At 38.9% G+C, this 26,319-nt stretch overlaps 1 protein-coding gene across 1 annotated transcript in view; it reads left to right on the forward strand.

The window, feature by feature from the left end:
- The first annotated feature begins 512 nt into the window (after positions 1–512).
- MEGF8 (multiple EGF like domains 8) overlaps positions 513–26,319 on the forward strand; it is a 66,247-nt gene continuing 40,440 nt past the window's right edge. Inside the window, exons 1-16 of the mRNA XM_063437189.1 lie at positions 513–579; positions 4,301–4,490; positions 5,863–6,026; positions 9,608–9,817; positions 10,721–10,901; positions 11,081–11,169; positions 13,235–13,448; positions 14,682–14,862; positions 14,972–15,117; positions 18,067–18,192; positions 19,550–19,704; positions 19,816–19,923; positions 20,107–20,254; positions 20,372–20,535; positions 21,368–21,562; positions 21,967–22,167. Coding sequence (XP_063293259.1) covers positions 4,313–4,490; positions 5,863–6,026; positions 9,608–9,817; positions 10,721–10,901; positions 11,081–11,169; positions 13,235–13,448; positions 14,682–14,862; positions 14,972–15,117; positions 18,067–18,192; positions 19,550–19,704; positions 19,816–19,923; positions 20,107–20,254; positions 20,372–20,535; positions 21,368–21,562; positions 21,967–22,167 — 2,460 coding nt within the window. The 5' untranslated portion in view covers positions 513–579; positions 4,301–4,312. The remainder of the gene's footprint in view (positions 580–4,300; positions 4,491–5,862; positions 6,027–9,607; positions 9,818–10,720; positions 10,902–11,080; positions 11,170–13,234; positions 13,449–14,681; positions 14,863–14,971; positions 15,118–18,066; positions 18,193–19,549; positions 19,705–19,815; positions 19,924–20,106; positions 20,255–20,371; positions 20,536–21,367; positions 21,563–21,966; positions 22,168–26,319) is intronic.

Raw genomic sequence — 26,319 nt, forward strand, 5'->3', positions numbered from 1 at the left:
TGCATTATACACCCTGTACCCCACACTGTACTCCTCATACTGCATTATACACCCGGTACCCCATACTGTACTCCTCATACTGCGTTATACACCCTGTACCCATACTGTACTCCTCATACTGCATTATACACCCTGTACCCACACTGTACTCCTCATACTGCATTATACACCCTGTACCCCATACTGTACTCCTCATACTGCATTATACACCCTGTACCCCACACTGTACTCCTCATACTGCATTATACACCCTGTACCCCACACTGTACTCCTCATACTGCATTATACACCCTGTACCCCATACTGTACTCCTCATACTGTACTCCTCATATTGCACTGAGCTCCTCACATCCCAAACTGTGCTTGTAACACCCCACACATCTCTAGCGGGTCTCGCGCTAACTGTGCTTGCCCACCCTGCAGGATGTCGCTAGGCAACAGCGATGGGCAGGACTCCGGCTGCTTCCGGTGTGAGGTGACCCCGTGAGTTTTGCTTCCGGTTTCAGTGTAGAATGGAATCCAGAGCAAAATAACGGGCTGTATGGACTGCGGGCAGAGAGAGAGAGCGAGGAAGCCTGGGTAATAATAATAATAATAATAATAATATCACACAGCTTGACATACACAGGGCACTGCATGCACACCGAGTACACGGCCGGGGTGGAGGATCACTGGGTGCTCGCTGCTCATCCCTGGGGCACACACAGTATAAACATAATATGAAACTGTACTACAGCTGGTCAATAACCAGACACCGCCTGCAACTCCCACAATGCCCAGTCAGCAGGCAAGCTGAGCACCCTGGGAGCTGTAGTCCATAGTAGTTGGATTGCCAACTGAACTGCACCACAACTCCAACAATGCCCAGCCTAGAGGCAAATGCAGCTATAATCCGTGGTGGTTGTGGTGTCAGAAGCTGCCAATCCCTGACACTGCCTCATTGCAAATTTGTTCAGTGATCGAGCGTTTTAGACTCAAAATTGTTGCCTGAGTATGATAGGAGCAGTAGATCAAAGTATATGGAAGGCATGATATATCCCATCCTTGTTTCAATGGATCACTGCCATAAATTGTTGTGATTTGTATTGGGGCTTTTTTTTTTATTTATTTTTTTAAGATAAGATGTTTTGGCCAAGGTTTTGCCATTTTGTTTTCAAATAACTACAATTTACTGTTTAGTGATTAAAACCCACTGTGACAATGCAGTGTAGCAATGCAATGTCAGATTAAGAAAACCGATTTTTTTTTATATATATATATATATATATATATATATATATATATATATATTATACTTATGAAAGAGTCAAGAAAATTGTGCTGAAACATACAACTATTTGCAATTATCAGAGAAACCCATTTTGGAAGAACTTGCCAAATCAGGACTTTGAGATTTGTGACAAGTAGCTTTTTTTATACAATTATCTATTGGTATTTGTAAAGGAACACATTCGCACATATGTACTTCATAACTATGCATCCTTGTGAAATATTGATCCAATGATGAATATGCAATACATAATCTCGTATTACCTTATTGGACTGACATAATTTTTTAACTGCCAACTTGTGGAAAGTTTTATTATGACTGAAGCATTTCTAAACAAAATAATACATAAGAAAGATAAAATAAGAAAAATGTTTGTACAACATATTATATATGCATGATCCATTGACTGTAATTTCTGAGCATTCTATGTAAAGTTGTGTCATCTAGCATAATTTTGTTTGCATAGTTAAGTGAATTATAGCATTACCGTAGAACATAAACTACACTGAAAACAGGCTTGACAACATCTGTGAGAACCCATGAGCAAGCACAGCAGTTTGCAAATCAGATTATGTCATGATTTAACTTGCACCAATCATGCATTCATGTCCTCTTCAACACCAACATTAAACATAAGTAAATAGGGCTGATGGCATACTCATGAGCCCACATCTAATAATCATCACAGTCATCAACAAACATTAAATGGCCAAATCCACAACTCTACCGTACATTTTAAAAAATCTTCTCAATGCAGAATCATATAGATGTACTGCAGTTACTATTTGTAGAGCAGGATTAATTATTCTTTAAGCCGCTTCCATTTACAGATGTTTGGTACGCCTGTCAGAGTATTCTTTCAAATGTGTTGACTTTATTCCAAATGCTAACTCTTCAATGAAGGATTCTGAATAGTCTCAGGAATGAACTGCTGCCATATATAAAATCTGGGAGTTAGGCAGGCAAATTCCAGCTGACTATCTCAATTTGGCTGCGTCCCTCTTTGCCCATTCTCCTGATGTACTATTTCCGGAGTAGGCAACATTCTGCAACAAAACATTAGGGGAGATGCAGTCCACAACATCTGGCATGCTGAAGGTTGCCCACCACTGTCCGATTTCCTAGAAACACCTGAGAAAATATCACAAAACATCAACGCAAGTGTTTTAGAATGCTTAACTGGTTTTCAAAATATGTGTCATCCCTGACACACAAACCATTTCCCTAGTCACCCTAGGTATCTTCACAAACTGTGAGCTGTGGGTATAGACAGACACCCAGGAGCACATTCTCAGTAGCACATTTCTTTTAGTCTTAGCAGTCTTGGTCCTGGTGTTTGAAATCCTTATTTTTTTTATTTTTTTTATGTCAGTCATCAGATTGCATATTATTGCAAGATTTGTGTTAATCTGAATATTTCAGTAAGGGTAAGACTCAGTAAGACTCATGTTTTTGCAAATTAAATCAAAATGGAAAAACTGAGGCAAAAATAGCTTATCTGGAAAAATTCTCCAGCCCAGCCATAGTCACGGTTTGGCTATTTTTGCCTTAGTTGTATCTTTTGGATTCACAAAAAAATCTTAGTACTATATAGTGAATAACCCAGAGTGTATCTCTCACATTCATACTTTTTTGTTTTTACAACACAAATATTTTTGGTTGTCCTATAATGAGTCTTGGAGTGATACAGACTGCTAGGTGATATTTGCTCTACTAATATTTGACTTCTTGCATAATGTGTTGGTATTGTATTGATATTGTTGGCATTGATGCATTGTACACATTTCCCTTCATGACCATCACAGAATAAGTGCTCATTATGACCCAAATGCTGAGCTGTGGTTTTTGTATTCATTTTTTTTTTTAAAGGGACACTATAGTCACCTGAACAACTTTAGCTTAATGAAGCAGTTTTGGTGTATAGAACATGCCCCTGCAGCATCACTGCTGAATCCTCTGCCATTGAGGAGTTAAATCCCTTTGTTTCTGAACCCTAGTCACACCTCCCTGCATGTGACTTGCACAGCCTTCCATAAACACTTCCTGTAAAGATAGCCCTATTTAGGCTTTCTTTATTGCAAGTTCGGTTTAATTTTTTCTTATTCCCTGCTATGTTAATAGCTTTCTAGACCCTGCAAGAGCCTCCTGTATGTGATTAAAGTTCAATTTAGAGATTGAGATACAATTATTTAAGGTAAATTACATCTGTTTGAAAGTGAAACCAATTTTTTTTGTTCATGCATGCTCTGTCAATCATAGCCAGGGCTAGGGCTGCATAAACAGAAACAAAGTGATTTAACTCCTAAATGACAGTGAATTGAGTAATTGAGCAGTGAAATTGCAGGGAAATTATCTATACACTAAAACTGCTTTATTTAGCTAAAGTAATTTAGGTGACTATAGTGTTCCTTTAAATTAATGTTCTGCATGACATCAGATAGCTAGATTTCTATGCAATCTGAACTGAGCATCATTTTCCAACTTCTTTTTTTTGTCCCGTAACACTTCTAAAATAATGTTGACTACCCCAGAAGTACGTATCAACCTCTTATTTATAAAATATGAAACATTTATTGTCTGGCTCCTGTAATCTACATTTTTTAATGCATGATCTAAAAAAACGTAAGAATTCATATACAAGTTGGGTAGGGGAATTTTGTGTCATTGAATCATTGAAAGTTGGCAAGTAATTGATAGCAGAATTTAGTGAAGGGAGAAATGAAAATTCAAGATTAGTACACACCGGAATGCGAAGACGTGATGGCCAAAGTTTAATGTTATCATTGTCTTGGTGACTGTTGTTTCTCATAATTTTATAAATGATTCACTTGTAAGATCAGGATCAGTGGCTTGTGTACGAAAGTCAAATTTAACTCTCTTTACTTTAAAGGAACAGATGAATGTGTTATCCTCAGTGCTTCTTAAATTCTCCTTTGTGGCAGATGACTCAGAGTAATCAGTAGTAATTATTCCCATTAACCTTGGTTGATTATCATAACCAAAACCTAGACTTTTCTGGTCCCTTTTCAGGAATGTTGAGCAATGATGGCATGTAAGGTTAGGCTGTGGAACCTCAGTCTCCTCCTACTTACCATCACTCACAGAGCAACATCAGGAGACTGCAAGGGACAGCGTACGGTGCTCCGCAGTGCCCCAGGATATGTGAGTGATGGCCCTGGAAATTACTCTGTCAATGGAAACTGTGAATGGCTTATTGAAGGTACGTTCATTGGAAGGAGTCCCTTTAATACATGCCAATTAAATCTAGCATGGTAAGAAATTGCCTAGTCGTGGAGAGGCAATCACTGGTTCCTTGAAAGCATTGTGTATTTGTTTATTGTCTCCAGCATATAGTTTGGTTATGTCGCTACTGACTATTGAGTTTCGTTCTAAATTTTTCCATGTGACAAAAAATAAATAAATAATGATTCTACAGATATAAAGAGTTTTCTGCTAATTGCTGGCAGTTATGGCTATTTCTTAAAGTTTCTTTATAAATATTTGCGATCATGACATCTTTGGCTATTTGAGCCCGATAACATACTAACTGCTTTCTATGAATTTTATACTATCGTTTGAGGTACTTGTCGATAATGTAATATTAGCTTAGAGAGATAATAACATTTTTGAAAATAAATTAAAAGGGTGGCATTAGAATGCTGACATTAAAGACAAGTATAGAGAAACCCAGTGAGTAAAATATGACATTGAAGGAGTGTGTGGCAGTTTAAATCTTGTAATTGCAACGGGTTATTTATATTCACAAGGGAAAGCAATCTGATGGCAATGCCAATTTCAGACAGGTAAGAAATTGCAGCTACTCTTGTATTGGCAAAATCACCATTAAATGTAGCATCTACTTCCTCCCAGATCACTGCCCTAGTAGGTGCATGCAGAAGTTATTGTCTCTGTCTAGAGTCCAGGGGTAGGCATTGCATATTTCGGCACTCTAGGTGTGGACATCTCCCATAATGCTGGAAAAGCGTCAAGGGAGATGTAGTCCACAACATCTGGAGTGGTGAAGTTTGCCTACCCCTGCTAGACTACAGTAATTCCAAAGTGGTGTAATAAAACACACACATTTATTATAGCTACACATTTGCTTGCACAATTATGTAGATGTAATTATTAGAATAGTGTGATGAGTCTTTGCTATGTTTGCATAACATGTATCCTTAGCTGTATTGTTAAAGGGGAGCTTTTATTTTCCAGAATTTTTAATACAATGTTACATTTCTCCTTATATTTAACAAATTAAAAAATAAATAAAAATACAAATACACAGCTTTTTATCCTGCACCTGGGTGCTTCATCTTGGCTCCCTTTTAATCATTGTTCTAACCTTTTCTTTTGCTCCTGGTAGTTAGCATAGAAAAGGTTACAGAGAGGAGGAGAAAACAAATAGTGGTTTTCTCTCTCCTCCTCATTTGTAGTGTTTTCCCTGGCTTTGCCTTGTCTGAACTGGAAATGTAATGCCTTAAGGACTAAAGCATTTCCAAGCTGCACACAGTTGGTGTACATAAGCAATTTTTACTGATGATTCTCATTTATTACTTTCTTTCCTTGTAATTCATACTTCCTATTTTTTGCAGCTCCCAGCAGCAGCTATCGTGTGCTTCTCAGCTTTTTGTTTATGGACACAGAATGCACTTATGACTATCTCTTTGTTTATGATGGAGATTCCTATAGTGACCGTCTTTTGGCCAGTCTTAGTGGGAGCAGTCTGCCACCTACTCTAGAGGCCACTTCTGGAAAGGTATGAATACAATAAAAATATGCAAGGCATAATGAGCTACTAATTTAATAGTGTGAATGTAAAATGATACATGTAAGGGGAGCATGGTTATAAGCCAGAAATGGTTAAAAATGCAATCATGTTGAAGACTAGAAAATTGTAACATTTTATCAATTTATTCATCATAGTGAATAAGAACTTTAAAGGACCACTCTAGGCACCCAGACCACTTCAGCTTAATGAGGTGGTCTGGGTGCCAGGTCCTTCTAGGGTTAACCCATTTTTTCAGAAACATAGCAGTTTCAGAGAAACTGCTATGTTTGTGAATGGGTTAAGCCTTCCCCTATTTCCTCTAGTGGCTGTCTCATCCAGTGGTCCAGCTAGCTTTTACCCTTTTTTTTTTTATAAACATAGCAGTTTCAGAGAAACTGCTATGTTTATACTGAGGGTTAAGCCAGCCTCCAGAGCCTCTAGTGGCTGTCTCATTGACAGCCGCTAGAGGCGCTTACGTGCTTCTCACTGTGAAAATCACAGTGAGAGCACGCAAGAGTCCATAGGAAAGCATTATGAATGCTTTCCTATGCGACCGGCTGAATGCGAGTGCGGCTCCTGCCGCGCATGCGCATTCAGCCGATGACGTCGCGAGGAAGAAGAGGAGGAGGAGGAAAGCTCCCCGCCCGGCGCTGGAGAAAGAAGTAAGTTTAACCCCTTCCTCCCACCAGAGCCCTGTGGGGGTGGGTCCCTGAGGGTGGGGGCACCCTCAGGGCACTCTAGTGCCAGGAAAACTAGTATGTTTTCCTGGCACTAGAGTGGTCCTTTAATTGTATCATTCTTGTTTCTCTCGTGAGAACACACTAAACAATAGCAGACTACCACATTTGGCACATACAGTAGGTATATTGGAAAACAAAAAGGAATATATATATATATATATATATATATATATATATATATATATATATATATATATATATATATATATATATATATATATATTGGGTAATATAGTTAAAACTATATGATGGAAAGAATTGATGATGGATCCACTCACATGGTTCTTAGCCACTCCACAAGCTGGCTCAGAAAAAGCTGAAATGTAGAAATAACGGTGGCCACCTTGTAAGAGCCTGGATGTTTCAAATATAATACTTTTTACTTTATATAAGTATAGCACCAGCAAGGAACTCCCAACAACTGGATACGGGTGTATAAAAGCACAACTGGCTTTATTGAAAACAAACAGTAAAAAGCCCTACTGGCTTTATTGAAAACAAAATGTAATAAAAAAAAAAAAAAAACCTAAAAAATTAAGTAAAATGGTAGTCCACCTGTACTTGATGCATTTTGACCGGTTGGCCTTTATCAAAAGTGGTTTTGATGGGAGTATCTCTTCCTCTCCCTATTAAATGTGTTTTGGCGCCTCCTCTCGTGTTGCCGGTATTCACTTCCGGGTTCAAGACCTTTGTGTATTCAGACATCGCAACGCCCCTTTTTCGTCGGACGTCATTAGAGTTCCAACACTTGAGTCCGAAAGCTCAAATGTACAAAAGCAACACAAAAAAAGCCAAACTTTTTTTAAGCAAGTCATCGTTAACAGTTTTATTGATTTTACAAGTTGCCATTCTAAACCATGGTTAATCAGTATTCCCAAATGTCAGTTTTTAAGATTAAAACGGAACTGTACGGATGTAAATCATTATAGGGATCAGGCATTATTTAAAAAAAGGTTATGATCCAAATAAAATACAGGAGGTGTATGAGGAAGTTGAAAATAGATCAAGACTATATTTCCTAAAATATAAAGAAAAACCATTAAAAGATAGAACAGATAAGGAAGATATCCCATTTATTTTTAATACAAATAGGTCCAATTTACAAAAAAATATTAAGAAAAATTGGCATATTTTAAAACAAGATCAGGATATTAATAATTCTACAGGGAGTAAACCCTGTTTAATTTTGAGAGGGGCTAATAATTTTAAAAAGATCTTAACGCATAGTTTTTTTTTTTTAGCTAAGACAAATATTAAAGAGAGAGACAACTTTTTAAGTAGAGGGAAAGGGTTTTATTATTTCCAAATCTGTAGGGGCTGCACTTTAAGAGATCAAAAAAAGAATACACATGTTAAAGAATTCACCTCATTTCAGACTAAGCAAAAGTGTAATATTAAATCTTTTATCACCGGCAATACCAGGAACATTATCTATATGTTCACGTGTCCCTGCGGTTTCCAATATATTGGGAAGACATCGAGGTGTCTCAAAATAAGAATTTGAGAACATATTTATAATATTAATAGAAAATTCAATCTCCATACTGTTACCAAGCATTTTTTAGAGAAACATAATGGGAATCCGCAGGGACTTGATTTCATAGGTATTGAATCAGTCAAGATCCATTGGAGAGAGGAGGAGATATTAATAGCCTCAGACAGAAATGAGATGGATTTTTAACCTTGATAACCTGCATCCCTATGGCATGAATGCTGATTTGGAAATCAATTCATGCTTTTAATCGTTATGATTGTTATTTCTATATATATAGAATTTTAATGCTGTTTTCTCTCCTTTCTTCCCTCAAGGGAATTTACTTGTTTTGAAGTTGTCTTGTTAATGCTTTTTTATTTCCTTATTAGCATTTATATGATACACTATTATATTTATAGAGTTTTTGATATGTCATATTCCCCACTTTTCCTCATTGCTATGTTTTTATTATGATCCCCTTATTAGGATGTTTTATTCAAGATTAATGGTGGATTTTCAATTGCATTTGTGTTGCGGTATGTCTGTTTATCATAATAACTCCAGTTATATGGCGGACTTCCAAATTGTATATTGACTGTGTGCATAGAACTCTGAATACACACAGTGTTGCTTTTATACTTTTGAGCATTCGGACTCAGGCATTGGAACTCTAATGACGTCAGACGCAAAAGGGGCGTTGCGACGTCTGAATACACAAAGGTCTTGAACCCGGAAGTAAATACCGGCAACACGAGAGAAGGTGCCAAAGCACATTTAAAAGGGAGAGACATACTCACATCAAAACCACTTTTGATAAAGGCCAACCAGCAGAAACGCAAGTGGAGGTGGACTACCGTTTGACTTAATTTTGTAAGATTTTTTATTAATTAATTTAGTTTTTACTCTCTGTTAGTTGTGCTTTTATACACCCGTATCCAGTTTTTGGGAGTTCCTTGCTAGTGCTATACTGGGAAAAAGAAAAGCATTATACTTGAAATATCCAGGCTCTTACAAGGTGGCCACTGTTATTTCTGCATTTCAGCTTTTAGTCTGAGCCAGCTTGTGGAGTGGCTCAGAACCATGTGAGTGGATCCATTATCAATTCTTTCCATCATATAGTTTTAACTATATTACCCTATGTATATATTCCTTTTTGTTTTCTGATATACCTACTGTATGTGCCAAATGTGGTAATCTGCTATTGTTTAGTGTGCTCTCACCATTTTTATTATATTTTGCACTATTTGTTGTGTGTTTTGGAGTGATACACATGGTGATTGTTAGCACCTAATTTCTTTGTTTTTATTAAACTTTACTATCGATTATTTATATATTTCTTGTTTCTCTGTTCACAGATGCTTCTACATCTCTTCAGCGATGCAAACTATAACCTACTGGGTTTCAATGCAACATACAGCTTCTCTCTTTGTCCACAAGGTTGTTCTGGACATGGCTTATGCCAGGAAAACAAGCAGTGTTTGTGTGATGCAGGCTGGGGTGGTGAGGGATGCCAAGTGGCCGACTGCAGATCCTACTGCAACCCTCATCACGGAACCTGCAATAAGGTACCAACTTTAAAACTTTAGAACATCATACATATGCCATGCTTCTACACGTGATTATCCTTATTTTTCTTTTTTATTACAATCTTGGTCAATATGTTAGTATGTTATCTCCCTCCCAATTGTTTGCTGTTTATACTTAGGAATATCATTAATGATAGCACAACATGCACATACTAGATCAAGAGTGATAGAGAAACAATAAGCGAGCAAACAAAATACAGGGAGAGAGAGCCAGAGAGATAGATTGGCTTGCTTTGGTCCATTGCAAGCATTATGTCCTTTGTTACATGTATAGTTGCATCACCTGCACTGACAGGTGCCAGGTTTTGTTTTGACTTGCTCAAAGGCCTCAAACAGGCAAATGATCTTCAGCATACCAGCCCTGACAGCACAGTCTTGCCTGACATCTCTGCAGTAATTTATTCCCACTGAATAGTCAGTGACTCACTATGGTCTGCTGTTAGGTGAGTGTCCGAGAGGAGAGACTGAAAGGGCTTCAGTGAATGACCACAAGCACAGACTGCTGTCTGGAGGGAATGTGAATGTTCACATGAGTGTATGCAGCACTTGTGTTGCTTAGAACAGCTGTGCAGGGGCTGACTCTGTCCACTAAAGTTCACAGGAACCTATAAAGTTCAGTGAACTTACAACAGCACTGTGAGCCTGTGTGTGCCCTGCACTTACAGTATTAAGAGACCTGTCACTCGCGCAGGGATAGTGATTCATCACCACAAATGTATAATATTTTTTGAGTTTATTCCTGAGTTTCACATATTTCACATTTTCTGTTAACCTTTAGTTCATCTGTTTTTATTTTGTTTGCTCCAGCACAAAAAAAATATTTTAGTTTTCATTTTGTATGCATTTCATTGCCAAATGTAACCGTCTTTTTATGTTTCATAGGACACTCAGAGGTGTGTTTGTTCTGCTGGATATGTTGGGGAGAAGTGTGATCTGTCATTGGCTGATAATCAAGGTGCAGGCACCTGGTACAATGTGAGCAGACTGGACTCCTCGTTCTCTCCCCGCACTGCAGCCGCTGGTGCCTTTCTCCCTCCCACCAATGCCTTATACATCTTTGGAGGTAAATAGCAGATTGGGGAAACATTTTAACAGGGATATCAAAAACATTATTGTATTGGGTGCTTTGAGTCAGGTTATTTTAATTGAGTTTGAGTTGTAGGTTGTTGTGAAAATTATGGAGTAATGGTGAAATGTTAACTTTATCTGTTCTAATTTATCTTTTATCTTATCTCTTCTCAGGTCTCGATTTGAATGATGCTTTAGGTGATCTAGTTATTTATAATTTCACTTCAAATATGTGGGAGAGAAGAACTTACAGTCATGGTCCGGTATGTTTTACCCCCTTAAAAACAACCCCAAAAAAACATAGTATGCATTTTGTGTCTTTTATGTCCAACTGCACATTGTGCTTAGCTGAATGGCCAGCATATGTATAAGCTGCGAGGTAATGTGAATATTCACTTCATATCATCCTCTGGACCTTAGCGTCGCCAAACAGATTTTCCATGTGTGTCCCTTGTCATGCATCCTCCTTAATCTGTGTCTTGTTGCCATGCCTTGCTCTTGAGACAAATTGCACAAGATGCAGGCCGAGAAACGCATGCTAACAGAACGTCAGTTTCTCTACCCATTGACCACAGATGAAACCATATGGAGTATATGTTTTTAAACTAGTTAGACTGTAAGCTTGAAATCCATTTGTATATGAATAGAGTTATTTGTCATGCTATTTGTTAGGTACTCAAGATATTTTACTTAAATATTACACAAGTGATTCTGAGTTTTGACTCTTATCAACTTATGGTAGATCAAGGATAAAAAGCAAACACTCCAGATGGATTTCATATTCCTATATCCGTATCCTTTACAAATAAGATTAAAGGGACACTATAGTCACCTGAACTACTCCAGCTTAATGAGGTTGTTCAGGTGAGAACTAAAGCTCCCTGCAGCCTTTCTCATGTAAACTCTGTATTTTCTGGGAACACCTCCAGTTGCAGTCACTCAGAGTGAACCAGAGGGACTTCGGAGTTGATGGAGGCATAATATGCCTCCATCCACTCAGATCTGCTGTCAGCAGAGCACAGGGCAGCACTGTGCACAGCATCCTGTGATTTAGTATCTCCTCCCTCTGCATGCAGACACTGAACTTTCCTCCTAGAGATTCATTGATTCAATTCATCTCTATAAGGAGATGCTAATTGGCCAGGGCTGTGTTTGAATCATGCTGGCTCTGCCCCTGATCTGCCTCTTTGTCAGTCTCAGCCAATCCTATGGGGAAGCACTGTGATTGGATCAGGCTACCATATGTCAGCAGACTGCTTATTTTTCTGAGTCTAACAGCATGCAGATTTACAGCTTCAGGCTTGAATACAGTAAGATTTATACTATATTTATGGAGGCATGAGGTGCCCAGGGGGGCTAGATGGTGGTGTTAACACTATAGGGTCAGGAATACATGTTTGTGTTCCTGACCCTATAGTGATCCTTTAAACTTTAGCTGTGACTGAGCTCTGATATATGATTGTTCTGAACCTTTGACAGGTAAAATAATACAATCTTGTACATGAAGCTGAATGTAGGAATAAAGTTAAAAGAAACCGTAATATTGACACTTGAATAAATTGGTGCAAAAGTCATAGACATTTTAAATAAATTTACAAGGTTATCCATTGTCTGGAATTTCGATAATTTCCAGTTTTAGGATTAAAGGGACACTAGTCACCAGAACAACTACAGCTAAATGTATTTTTATTTTTTTTTATTTTTTTTTTTGGTGAGTATAATCATTCCCTGCAGGCATTTTCATGTAAACATTGTATTGCCCCCACGGACACCTCCAGTGGCCACACCTCAGATGGCCACTGGAGGTGCTTCCTGGGGAGGTGGTGCACAGTGTCCAGCACTGCTGTGATCAGCCTCTCCACGCTTTGCATGGAGATGCATTGATTCAATACATCTCTATGAGGAGGTTCTGATTGGCTCAGCTGGTTTTTGGCACCGCCTCCTCGCCGATTTCAGGCAATTCCTTAATTTTGATGTCCGCAAAGAGGCGGATCGGGCGTGGCCAATGCCGGCGGACTCGCGTGGTGCTCGAAATAAGATATGTTTTCTTACCTTTTAAGGGAGGCAAGCCACCTAAATAGTGGTTTCAACACTATTGGGTCTGGAATACATGTTTGTGTTCCTGACCCTATTTTCTTCCTTTAACCCAACTGGAAAAACCTAAACTTAAAATTTGCTATTATGGTATAAATATTTGCCATTCCGTGCATTCAGTTTTTCATCAGGACACAGAGAACAAAGCAAATGTTGTAGATTCATTCAGTTTCCTGAACATAATTATTTTTCCTTGCTTCCCTCACTATAATGGTTTAATATTTTTTCTTACAGACTGCTCGGCATTCCCATGTGGTAGTGGAGTGGAATGACACACTCATATTATTTGGTGGGGAGCTTGCTGTGGGAAGATTGACTGGAGATGTCTGGGTATTTCTCCCTTTAGAGGAGCGTTGGATGGAGCTAACTCCTCACAGCCCGTTTCATCCACCTCCTTTGGCTAACCATGCTGCTGCCACTGTGGATCACTGGCTTTATGTATTTGGAGGTAAGAGATATTTTGATATTCAACTATTTATTGGCAATCCAAAAAAAAATATCTGAAATGTTAGTAAAGTGTCTCTGTCACCTCAAAATCCTTTCTCCTATTGTTTCTTCTTCTCTGCCTCTTTCAGAATCTGCTTTTCATTTCTGATCTCTTTTGTATTTTTCCTACTCATTGGTAATCTTGACAAAGGGTGCAGCTTAAGGCAAGCTTCTCCTCAGATGTCAGACAATGGGGGAACCTAATGCACATGGACTTTCTCTATAGGAAATCATTGACGTATTGCTTTTCTATGGGGTTTTAGAAGATGATGGATGTCCTCATCCGCAGCATAGGTTGTCCAGTGTTGTTTCATGGTGTTAAACTGCACTAGAGCTAGTCTTAACCTAGCAATAGTAACCTTGCAGTTTCTCTGAAACAACAATGCTTGGCATTGCAGGGCTAACGGGACACAGTGCACCCAGAACAATTCAATGAGCTTCAGCTCAATTAAGTTGTCTGGGTGCCAGGTCCCACAGGTTTTAACCCTTCAGGTGTAAACATAGCAGTGTCAGATAAACTGCTATGTTTACATTGCATGGTTAATCCAGCCTCTAGTTGTTTCCTGACAACTGCAAGAGGCGCTTCTGCGACGCTCAATGCGAAAATCGAATTGAGCACGCAGAACGTCCATAGGAAAGCATTGAGAAATGCTTTCCTATGGGCGTTTTTAATGCGCGCGCGTCTCTGGCCGCTCATGCGCATTTGCCTCCATTTGGGATGTTACGTCAGAGGGGGAGGAGAGGTCAGCGCCGATGGAGCCCAGCGCTGGATAAAGGTGGTTTTCTCTGAAACTGCTATGTTTAAAGCTGCAGGGTTAAAACCTGGAGGACCTGGCACCCAGACCACTTTATTAAGCTGAAATGGTCTGGGTGACTATAGTGTCCCTTTTAATGTTCAATAAAAAAATACTTGAAAAAGTAGTGCATTAACAGTGATATTTTCAGGAACCTTGTCTCCTCTCCCTGGTTTCTGGGATCTGTCAAACCCTCCGTATTTTGCATTGATGCATGTTGACACACAAACCATCTCATGAGTTGACCTTTCTTTGTTTTTTTTTTATACCACCTTTTTTCTTTTTAACTATACATCCTTTTTCTCTTGTTTATGCTAACATTATTTTTACTATTATCAGCTCTGGATACACAGCCATTCCACAAACATATATCCAACTATACAATCTTATCTCCTGAACAGGACGCACATCTCGGGATGTTTTTTCATCACAAATGTTCCGTTTAAACCTTTATTCATGGGAATGGGAACAGGTTCTCCCTGGTGGAGGAAAACCTCCATCTGCTGCTGGCCACTCTATGGTATTCCATGCTGCATCTCGCTCTCTACTCATCTATGGAGGACACCGACCTTCCACTGCACGGTAGGGTCAAACATCCTCCTGCCCTTACAACATCAACCATAGCTGAAATTTGTTCCTGTTGGTTAATTCTTCTATCTGAAATAAGTAACATAGCTTTTTTTTGTCTCAGGTTCAGCATGCGTGTTAACACAACAGATCTGTTTCACGTGGATCTAAATTACTGGACCACCCTAAAACCACGGGATGGCAGTCATGGTCCCCGTGAGAGAGCATTCCACAGTGCCACTGTCATTGGCAACTACATGGTGGTATATGGTGAGTGGATTTTGTTTAGACATACAGCGTCTTCTTTATTTACAGAGGAGGAAATGTAATAAAACATGTCTGTGGCTTCAGTCTATTATGTAAATTTGTAAGTACATAAACTAACCTTGTTCATAGGCAGATTATTCACGGGTGTAATGCAAGCATCATTTTAAAGGGACACTATAGTCCCCAAAACAACTGTAGCTCAATAAAAACGTTTTGGTGTATAGATCATGTCCCTGCAGTCTCACTGCTCAATTCTCTGTCATTTAGGAGTTATATCACTTTCATTTTGCAGCCCTAGGCACACCTCCCTGCATGTGATCTGCACAGCCTTCCTAAACACTTCCTGTAAGAGTCATCTAATGTTAATCGTTTCCCAGACCCTACAGGAACCTCTTGTGTGAGATTAAAGTTCAATTTACAGAGATGAAGAAACAAAATAATTAAAAAGTTAATTAAAAACCAATTTTGTTTTCATGCAGGCTCTGTTAATCACAGCCAAGGAATGTGTGGCTAGGACTGCATACACAGAAACTAAGTGATGTAACTCCTAAATGGCAGATAATTGAGCAGTGAAACTTCAGAGGCATGATCTGTATACCAAAACTGCTTCATTAAGCTGAAGTTGTTTTGGTGACTATAGTGTCCTTTTGAAGTCCCCTAAAACACTGCAGATTGCTGAAGTGCTTTAGGGTTTAACAGCATGTCCCTGCAGACTTTTTTTTGTTATTGTGTGTCAATCTGTGTATCTGTATGTGTGTTTATGTATATGTAGAACAGGTGTGTCAATGTGTGCATATATATATATATATATATATATATATATATTGTGTCTGTGTATCTGTATGTGTGTCTTTATGTATGTCTCTGTATCTGTATGTGTTTGTATCTGCATGTCTGTGAATCTTTGTGTCAGTGTTTGTGTATCTGTGTGTGACTTTGTGTCTATGTATCTTCGTGTGTATCTGTGTGTGTGTGTTTATATGTGTCTGTGCGTCTGCATGCAAATCAGTGTTTTTCCATGTGTGTCTGTATGTCAGTGTGTGTATATGTGCACACATCTCAGCATCTCTCCAACACTACACACAAATACACCCCTACATTCACTCACACATGCTTACAATCAAATACACAAACACTGCTCAGTGCTAAATACAACTCTGCAAAGATGGGCAAATGATTAATCATCAGCTGGCAGAGTTTTACGACAGATGGGGATCTATCTTTTGGGGCCACCCTTTAAATTGGTCTTCGCCTCTGAGCAGGTCTCCCGTGTACCATTTGTTTGCTCAGAGTTTTGGGCCCTTTTCTCATCCATTGAGGAGTGTGGAACTGCTAGTATCATGGACATGGGTAGCTTCTCTTTTGATTGTGGCATTGATGTGTGCGCCGAATAGGGTTAGAGACAGAGAGGAAGTTTGCTGTAAGCCGTCAAGCCATTTACAAACCATTTGGCACTTACCTGGCGATATTGAGCATGCACTGATGCGGTAAACGGAAATATCAGTATCAATTATGTTGTAACATTTTTAAATTTTTCATTGGCTGTGTGTGTCAGCTGACTTTTCATAGATTCCAATGGTTCCATTAATGTTTCTATCATATTTTGTTGGAGCCCTCCAAGCATTATAACCATAAGAACCCACTGTAGTGGTTATGGTGCCAGGGGTTTATCAAAGTTTTAAAGCTTACCTATGTCCTGCTGGGCTCCTGTTCTGCATGTGTTCTCCAGCAGAAGAAGCTAGATTGCTCTATAGATCAAATCAAGCTGAGAGTGCTAAGCTTTTGCTTTTAGCCAGTTATTGTGGTCCTGCCTTGTTAGGCTGTGACGTCTGTCCTGCATGGAGAAACATTAATCTCTACTGTTTCTTTAAGCTTCACTGTTTGATGTTATGTAGAGAGGGTCATTTATCACTGTTCACTGTTACTTTTTTACATAAAGTATCAGGATTGTGTTATAGTTACTTTGATAGTTACACAGTAATCTAGGTTGAAAAAAGGCTAAAGTCCATCTAGTTCAACCTTGATAATTATACCACAGGCTGCATTCAACCTTTCTTTAGGCTCATTTTGTTAAAGGGACACTATAGTCACCAGAACAACTACAGCTTATTGAATTTGTTCTGGTGAGTAGAATCATTACCTTCAGGCTTTTTGCTGTAAACACTGTCTTTTCAGAGAAAATGCAGTGTTTACATTACAGCCTAGTGATAACTTTACTGGCCACTTCTCAGATAGCTGTTAGAGATCCTTCCTGGGTCGTGGCTGCCTAAAATGCATCCAAACATTCTGTATCTCCTCCCTCTGCATGCAGACACTGAATTTTCCTCATAGAGATTCATTGATTCAATTTATCTGTATGAGGAGATGCTGATTGTCCAGGGCTGTGTTTGAATTGTGCTGGTACTGCCCCTGATCTACCTCCTTGTCCGTCACAGCCAATCCTATGGGGAAGCATTGTGATTGGATCAGGCCACCACTTCTGATGATGTCAGAGGTCAGAGGAAGTTCACAGGCAGAGGCAGCAGCTTCAGCCTTGAATAGACGTAAGATTTTACTATATTTAGGGAGGCCAAGGCGGCTAGAAAGTGGTTTTATAAAGGGTCAGGAATACATGTTTGTGTTCCTGACCCTATAGTGTTCCTTTAACTTGTAAAAGATAAAATGCTGAATTGACATTGCTAGGTTTAGAATCAACAACTCTGTACTTTGATCAGATTCTTATAGAGTGTTTGCATTGTAAGTATTGTTGCAAGTAATATTTGGAGCCTGCTGTTTTTTTAAAGAAAAATGTATCTTGCTCTTGGATTTTTAAGATTGGCAAACCAGCAAGGCACCATGATGCATAGGGAAATGGGAATTGCAATACATTATGTAACTGAGACAAGGAATGCTGACTATTAAAGTAACTGTGCATCCACATCTCTTTAAGTGGCATGTTGTTTGTTATTGCAGGTGGAAACCTTCACATTCACTACCAAGAGGAGAAGTGTTATGATGAGGAAATATTCTTCTACCATCTTGGCTGCCACCAGTGGGTTCCCAGCAAGGTCCTGAGTCAGATGATGCCCCTACATCATGGTAAGTGATACATACTCGTACATCCCCTGCAAAGTCACCTCACTCTCATTAATGGAAGTTGCAATATTTATGCCTAAAGGAAATGATTATTGAATTTTATGGTAGGTTTACAAATTAACTGACAAATTTAGTAAAATAAATAACATAGAGCAGGAGATTAAGGTTGGGAATGTGTAATGGGAATAACCCCTAATATATTAAACAATAATTAGAGAAAGACTTACAAACACCAAACCCTAAACAATCATCAGACAAAACTTTTATTTAACACTTGAAAGATGTACAAAAAATAGCCCCACTATTTGTGCAGAAAATGGAGATATCAACAATAAAGGGAACTAGATAGACATCACAAAGATGCATGACATGTCTGAAAGGGATAAGTGGTATAAACTATCACACCTGACCTAATCAGTGGTGCCTGTGCAGCATCACAAATTAAAGACTACAAAGAAATAAATTCAGTACACCTTATACATCTTTGTGATATCTATTGCCTCGTTTCCACTGAGCGGTACAGTTTGGAAGGGATAGAATGGTCCAGCCTATTCAGGTGAGCGTTTCCACTGCAAGTCGGACCGCCAGGGGGCATGCGGGGTTTAGACCAAATGCCTAGCATGCCATTTGTTGTGAGCATTGACGTTTTCCTGTCCGCCAATCAATGGATTGTATAGTGTGACGCCAGTAGCTCCGCCCTAACCGTACCGTACCATTTCCTATGGCCCTACATCTGAAGGGGGACCAGGAATGGTGCGGTTTGGTTTGGTTACATGGGCCACTTTCATAATGGAAACACTCAAAATAGCGTACCATACCGAACCGTACCGCTCAGTGGAAACGAGGCATTTGTAGTTCCCTTCACTTATTTTATTATTTTTTTTTATATAAAAAGTTGTGATTTATAATTAGAGCAGAAGATTATTTCATTTTGATTGTCAGCCCACAGCAACTTAGTTTTTAGTGACTATATCACCAAGCTTAATGCTCTTTGTGTCACGAACATTTAGGTACATATCTGCAGTGTAAAGATTTTGTACCTGTGAAAAGAAAGTGATATATACACTTTTTAATTTTATTTTTTTCTCACCCAGTAGTGTTGTCTTATAGTAACTAACTCTAGGCTAGAGTGTTGGACAATTTACATTTGGCACATTTATTTATTCCCATATTATTGTTTGCTCATGTGTTTTTAGTAATCTTTTCATAATGTATTGTTGCTTGTGTTTTTTTGTTGTTTTTTTCTGGGGTGGGGGGGGGGTTCCGCCTTTTCTGCTTTTAATTATTGATTAAATATGCAATACATCCAGTGTTATTTATGGACAATGTCATTGAATGTTGTGATTTTCTTTATTGGCAGAACGTCAGTCTTTAGGTAGGGGGCGCTACTCCCACGTGGCAGCCCTGATGAAAGGCAGTGTTTTATTGGTGGCTGGAGGATACAGTGGTACACCCCGTGGAGACATCCTTGCTTTCAAGGTGCCTATGTCAGTATACCAGACGCCAGTGCAAGATGTGAGTAAAGGAGAAGAAAGGAAGGCATTTTTTTTCTCCCCAGACACAAGTTATAAATCCTGGGTGGGTGTCATCTAGTGAATTAATTCTATTTTCTTTTGACCTTTTCAGTACCACCTGGATCATTGCTCAATGTATGCAGATGAGGGAACCTGTTTCAAAGACCCAGAATGCACTTGGTGTGAAACTAGCTGCCAGACTTCCCAGCGCAATAAGAATGTATGCTTTATTACATTTACTATGACCATTATCAAAGCATCTCCCTGTGTCTGGCTTACCCAATTTACTGTTTCTTATATTTCCTATTATCCCATCTATCCCTAACAACTTCTAAACCAACTGTGTTTTGTATTGTTTTTTTTTTTTTTTCATCTTGTTTGTCTTTTCAATCTTCTCCTGCAGTGCCCTGATAAAAGCTGTCTTGGACTGGCTCGGCTACTCTCCGATTGTCAGGCATGCTTGGCATTTAGCACCAATGTGACCACTTCCTCTCATATTCCACGCTCCTTTGGGTGGTGTGTCCAAAATGAGACATGCATGCCTTTATCAGGTGATATAATCACAGATTTTTTTAATTTATTTTTTATTACATGTATATTTTTATATTTCCATTTTGCTATTGTTTTGACTTGTTTATTATTACTATTTTATCTGCATTCACTCTCAGAGCGCTCTACTTGCCGCGTAGGACAGATTTCTGGAACGTATGGTTGGTGGGGTCCTGTCACCACATTTATCACCTCTCTGGATGGATGTAGAACCCATAACTTTTTGCCTGGACTTCACCTCATAACATATCAGCAGCCTCGCAATGACTCCCAGCCCGACAGGGTAACTATTTGCCTTTTAATTGTTTTATACATTCTTATAACAATGATTTAATTACTTATTCTGTGTATGCTTGTTTTATTAGAAGTGTTATTTACTAAACTAGAGATTGAGAAATTGTGTATCCAATGTTAAAAATCAATGCAAAAAGATAACGGCTAATTCCATTTCCATTGTTTCTGCAAGTACCAGGAAGTGACTGAGTTTTTTCTCCCAAGTCTGAATCACACATCCTTTTTAATAAGAATATTGTACATAGTTCATAAACATTGAGGTATTTGTGGCTTTATAAATCACCAGTCATTAGTATTCTCAATCGTCTAAACATATAACTACTTAAGGTAATAACAGCCATAGCTCAGAATTGTGTCTGCTAAACAGCCTTTCTAATAGAAACAAAGTGCTTGTGATTGTTATGTAGGAGTAGTACAGTGTTAAAAAGGTACAGATTCTCCCTCAGATGTCAAACAGTAGTGGAGCATATAGTCGGGACAGTCTGTTCTAAATTACTCCTGCTATTATGAACAGAATGAAACGGTGACCAATGCAAATAGCATAGATAAAAATTGTGCTTTTAGTGCTCATTTTGTTTGTGAAACACAGGCTATATGTTGTACTTTTTCTTTTGTCCCTTTGCTTATATTTTGGGCACCATTCAAATACCCAGAGCCTGTTTCATAAAATTTGTGTAAAATCCCAGTGAGGAGCTGACTCCAATACACCTTGATCCATTAATGCCCTGTAATGTTATTCCTCTTATAGGTCACTTCCTTTGTAGTCAGTAGGTTTCAATTATTGCAGACCCCTGCTGGAAATTGTATCATTCTATCTGTAGGTTTCCATAGTGCGCAGTACAACAATCACCCTGAACCCTAGCACAGAAATGGATGTATCTTTAGTTTACAAAGGATTCCTTTACCCAATGCTGATCCCAGGGGCCTCTCCTGAACGAATATCTGTCTGGGCTCGTATGCAGAGGTTCTACGTCATTGCTCGACTTGCACGATCTTCTAATAGCTTAACAAATCTGGTGAGTACATGGAAAACATTTAGAAACCATACTTTTAGCTTCAGCTTTTAACCACAATCTGGAACCTAATGCTAGCATGATTTAAACATGCTCAGGCCACCCCAATGCTGAACGGGAAGAGGGAGAACTTGGTCTCCTTCCTTCTACTCTATCAGAGAGTTGCTGCGCGTTACTACAGCAATGCTTTAAAAATTTTCTGGTGTCGGCTGGAAGGAGTTATTTGCACCTTCCTTTGTTTTTCCTTTTTATGACTATGTTCTTTGCCTTTTTATGCCCTCAATAGGTGTGTTGTGTGTTGTGTTTCATCCTGCTCTTCTGTATTTCTCACTTCTCAACTCAACTTACCTTTCTGCCTCTTTCTTTACTGTCTTTGCTATATTAACAGATGTTATTATTTTTTACAGGAGGAAGTCGGAAGATGGTCTGTACACCAGGAGAAAGAGCATCGTCTACTGCAAAGAAATAGCGGTGAACGTCTCTTTCCTTACGCGGACCGGGGAAGTCGCTATGCCATACAAATTGAGGGTTATCTGAACAATACAGGCAATGGGCACACAAGTGAGCTGAGCCTGGCTTGGGACCGCACAGGTGTCCAAGGGGGAAGTGTAAGTCTGTGTGCACAAGTTTAGGTAGCAGCTAAGGTGATCTTGTGTGAGATCCAAGTTTCCTTGACTTTTAACTCAATGGTTTTAAATATCTGAATGTCATTACTTAGGGTCATATGTGGCCAGTTATTGTCTCAATGCAATAATCCTCAACTGTTTTATCATAGCTAAATCAGTCAGTGAGATATTCTTATTATTATTGCCATTTATATAGCGCCAACAGATTCCGTAGCGCTTTACAATATTATAAGGGGGTGGGGGGATTTAACTATAAATAGGACAATTACAAGAAAACTTAAATGAATGATAGGTTGAAGAGTACTGTGCTCAAATGAGCTTACAGTCTATAGGAGGTGGGGTGTAAAACACAATAGGGCAGGAAATAGCAATCAAATAAGGTGGGAGTGAAGCAGAGCTGGTGAAGAGAGTTGGATGCAGGTATGTGAGGTCTGGGAGGACATAAACTTTCTTAAAAAGATGGGCTTTAAGGCACTTCATAAACGATTGAAGACTAGGGGAGAGTCTGATGACGGTAGGCAGGCTATTCCATAGGAAGGGAGCCGCGCGCAAGAAGTCCTGCAAGCGTGAGTTGGCGTTATGCGTACGAGCAGCAGACAGGAGAAGGTCACGGGCAGAGCGGAGAGACCGAGAAGGGGTATACCTAATAGATCTGTGAGGAGATATAAGAGGGGCTAGACTTGGTCAATGCTTTATAGGTATGGGTTAGCACTTTGAATTCATTCCTATAGGATACAGGAAGCCAATGTAAGGACTGACAGAGGGGAGTGGTGTGAGAGGACCGACTAGAGAGGAAAATCAGTCTGGCGGCAGCATTCATTGCAGACTGTAGCAGGGCAATACGGTTTTTGGGAAGACACATTAGGAGAGGATAGAGCATGGACAAGCTCCTTAGTAGCATCTTGCGTAAGAAAGGGGTAGATGTGGGCTATGTTTTTAAGATGGAATCTACAGGACTTGGTAACATGCTGGACGTGAGGCTCAAAGGTGAGACCAGAATCAAGTATGACACCAACACAGCGCGCTTGCAAAGATGGACTGATGTGGATACCACCAACTTGAAGGGAGAGCGAAAGAGGAGGATCAGTATTAGGAGGAGGAAAGACAAGGAGCTGTGAGGATATGTATGGGCTGTTAAATATTAAAAATAATATTTTCATAAAAATTATCAAAAATTGATATATTGGCACTGTTTCCCCTATTTATATTAATTTAAAGCGAAGGGTTACCCATGATTTTTAATCCTTATAGACCCTGGAGTACATTTTTTTTAGAGGATTTATATTTCACACATTAATCACAAACTAATTATAAAAATATAATTTATTGTGACATAATAATATTTAACATCCGTGATAACAATCAGTGAATTATTAAGTGTTCTTGCATAGCAAGACCACTTAATGTCATCTCACATATATATTATTATTCTTATTATAGCCAAATTTCCCACCCTTACTTCTCCCACAGTTTTTACACTACATAGACTGTAATATACCGAAACTTGCGGATTGTTCCGATTGGTGTGCTATTACTTTGTGGAACGTTTCGCTGAATGGATCACGGTTCTTGTGGTGAAATTGGTCCCATAGCAATGAATGGCAAAATGTTCAAAACTAGAGTGGGAGCTGGAAAAAGCTGAAAAATCAGGACATGATTTCTAAACTGCCACCACTCCCTCATTTTCAAGTCCACCTACACAAATCTTATATCAAAACGTTCAGCTATCCCTGCTGCCACTAAAAATGTCCACGGCTCAGCCATAGTCCTGATAGTTTTCACAATATGAACATTTGTTTGCAACTCACGCCGTCCATTGACATTCATGGAAACTCCACTCTAGCCAGCTCAAACATGAAGGGCAATTTCTAAACTGCCACTGTGCCTTCATTTTTCATTCTTCAGAGACATACTATGCATCAAAATGTAGGTCTGGGTCTTGTGATTATCACAATATAAAGCGCTGTAGGAAGTATAGTTTTTCAAATACCACTGTTTGAAGATGGCAACCACAAGGATACTCTGACCTGTGCCAGGCTGGAGCAGCAAGTGATGTCATAGACAATGCCTTTTGTACACCTGCTAATGTTTTTATAACTGTATGTTTTAATGTAACTGTGAAGCACTTTCGGCAACAACGTTGCAATTAAATGTGCTGTATAAATAAATAATACGTTACTCTGCCCACTCCAGTTCTAGACTACTGGTGGAGGCAAGAACACTTCACACAATTTCCCCAGAAATTGTAGCTTTTCTGGTTAAGTATAAAATAATTATACAAAATGGAAATGGTTTAACACCGTTTACAGACAGCTAGATAGCGACAGTTATATCGATATGTATGCAGTTTTCCACAAGAATGATGACAAGACACTTCACTTTGAAACAAGCTTGCTAAACATTCCTTAAAGGACCACTATAGGCACCCAGACCACTTCAGCTCAATGAAGTGGTCTGGGTGCCAGGTCCCTCTAGGATTGGCCCCGCCATCTGTAAACATAGCGGTTTCAGAGAAACTGCTATGTTTACAATAGGGTTAATCTAGCGTCTAGTGGCTGTCTCATTGACAGCTGCTAGAGGCGCTTCCGCGCTTCTCACTGTGATTTTCACAGTGAGAAGACGCCAGCGTCCATAGGAAAGCATTGAGAATGCTTTCCTATGGACTGAATGCGCGCGCATGCGCTTTCGGCGGAAGAGGGAGGAGAATCCCCAGCGCCGAGGGAGCCTGGCACTGGAGAAAAGTAAGCCTTTAACCTCTTCCTCCCCCTAGAGCCCGGCGGGAGGGGGGCCATGAGGGTGGGGGGGACCTATTAACACTATAGTGCCAGGAAAGCGAGTTTGTTTTCCTGGCACTATAGTGGTCCTTTAACACAGCATCAGTTTAACATTCCTTTACACAGAACTCTTCGCATAATCACAGCAGCACAGCTTAGAGCAATAAAACTTTTAGCTGCCAGTTAGTTAACTTCTCACTATTGGCTACAATTCTCATTGGCAGAATATCTTTTATATTGCAATGACAATACAATATTTCTCATACCAGATCAGTTAACTATTTCTTTCTCATCCAATGACCGATAATAATTCTAACCAAATTTTATGTTTGCAGAATTGTAACTTTCCTAATTAAAGATGACTATCCCTAAACCAGATAAGTCAATATCACTGGTTAATAGCTGATATGCTCATTTTGGCAAATTACCAGTAAATATATTATTTGCTTATTCTTTCTGCAGTTAAGAACTTGGAACAATATATTTCATTAGCTAACTATGATTTCATAATAGTTGAATCTGACCAGCCTTTTATTCAGATATATTTCTGTTTTCGCAAAATTAATTAAATTAACTTAAATTAAATTAAATAAAACCAGCATAATTACCAGTTCTTTGTAGAATTTATTTTTCAGGCCTGGAGATAAAAATAAAATGGTGATTGCAAGTATGTATGAGAATTGTGGGAAATAGGAAGTGTGTCCTCGTTCCTGCTCCAGATGTCAGTTCTTACATGTTAGATGTCCCATCCCTCTCTCCTTTGACCTTGATTTTTAATGGAGAATTTCTCTATACGTCACTAGTTGACAGTGACCAATAGAGTAAGGTGGGCATGTCTTCCCTACAGACTATCATCCAGATTTTGGTTAGTAGATTGCACAATCACAGAAAATTCTTGTCAGGGGGTCCATTTACTATTTTGTATAATGGGTTAACCGACTTTCATGATGCGTTTGACATCATCTTGGTTATCTTTTGGGTAACCATTCGTCAAAAACCTATCTATCTTCAAAGGCTTTTGGTTTGTTTTTACCAGACAGAGTGTCTACTTTTGTGCCATTAAACTCGCTTTTTGACATGTCTTAGGCTTAGATTCCTCTTAATACAATGAAACTTTGTATCAGATCCTTAATATTTAAATAGTAAATTAATTACATGGTGTTATCTGTCTTATGTGTCTGTTTTTTTGTGTGAAACTATGTGTAGCACTTAGTAATGTTACACATGTGATTTATACATGTCTATTACACATATTCCACTAACATTAAATAATATGGTATTTCTGCAATGATATTATATCCATTAAAATTCTAATATTAACTTAGTGCAATTTATATATGATTAAAGATATATATATATA

The sequence above is a fragment of the Pelobates fuscus genome, chromosome 11 (genome assembly GCF_036172605.1).
Source record: "Pelobates fuscus isolate aPelFus1 chromosome 11, aPelFus1.pri, whole genome shotgun sequence".
In the NCBI taxonomy this organism is placed as follows: Eukaryota; Metazoa; Chordata; class Amphibia; order Anura; family Pelobatidae; genus Pelobates; species Pelobates fuscus.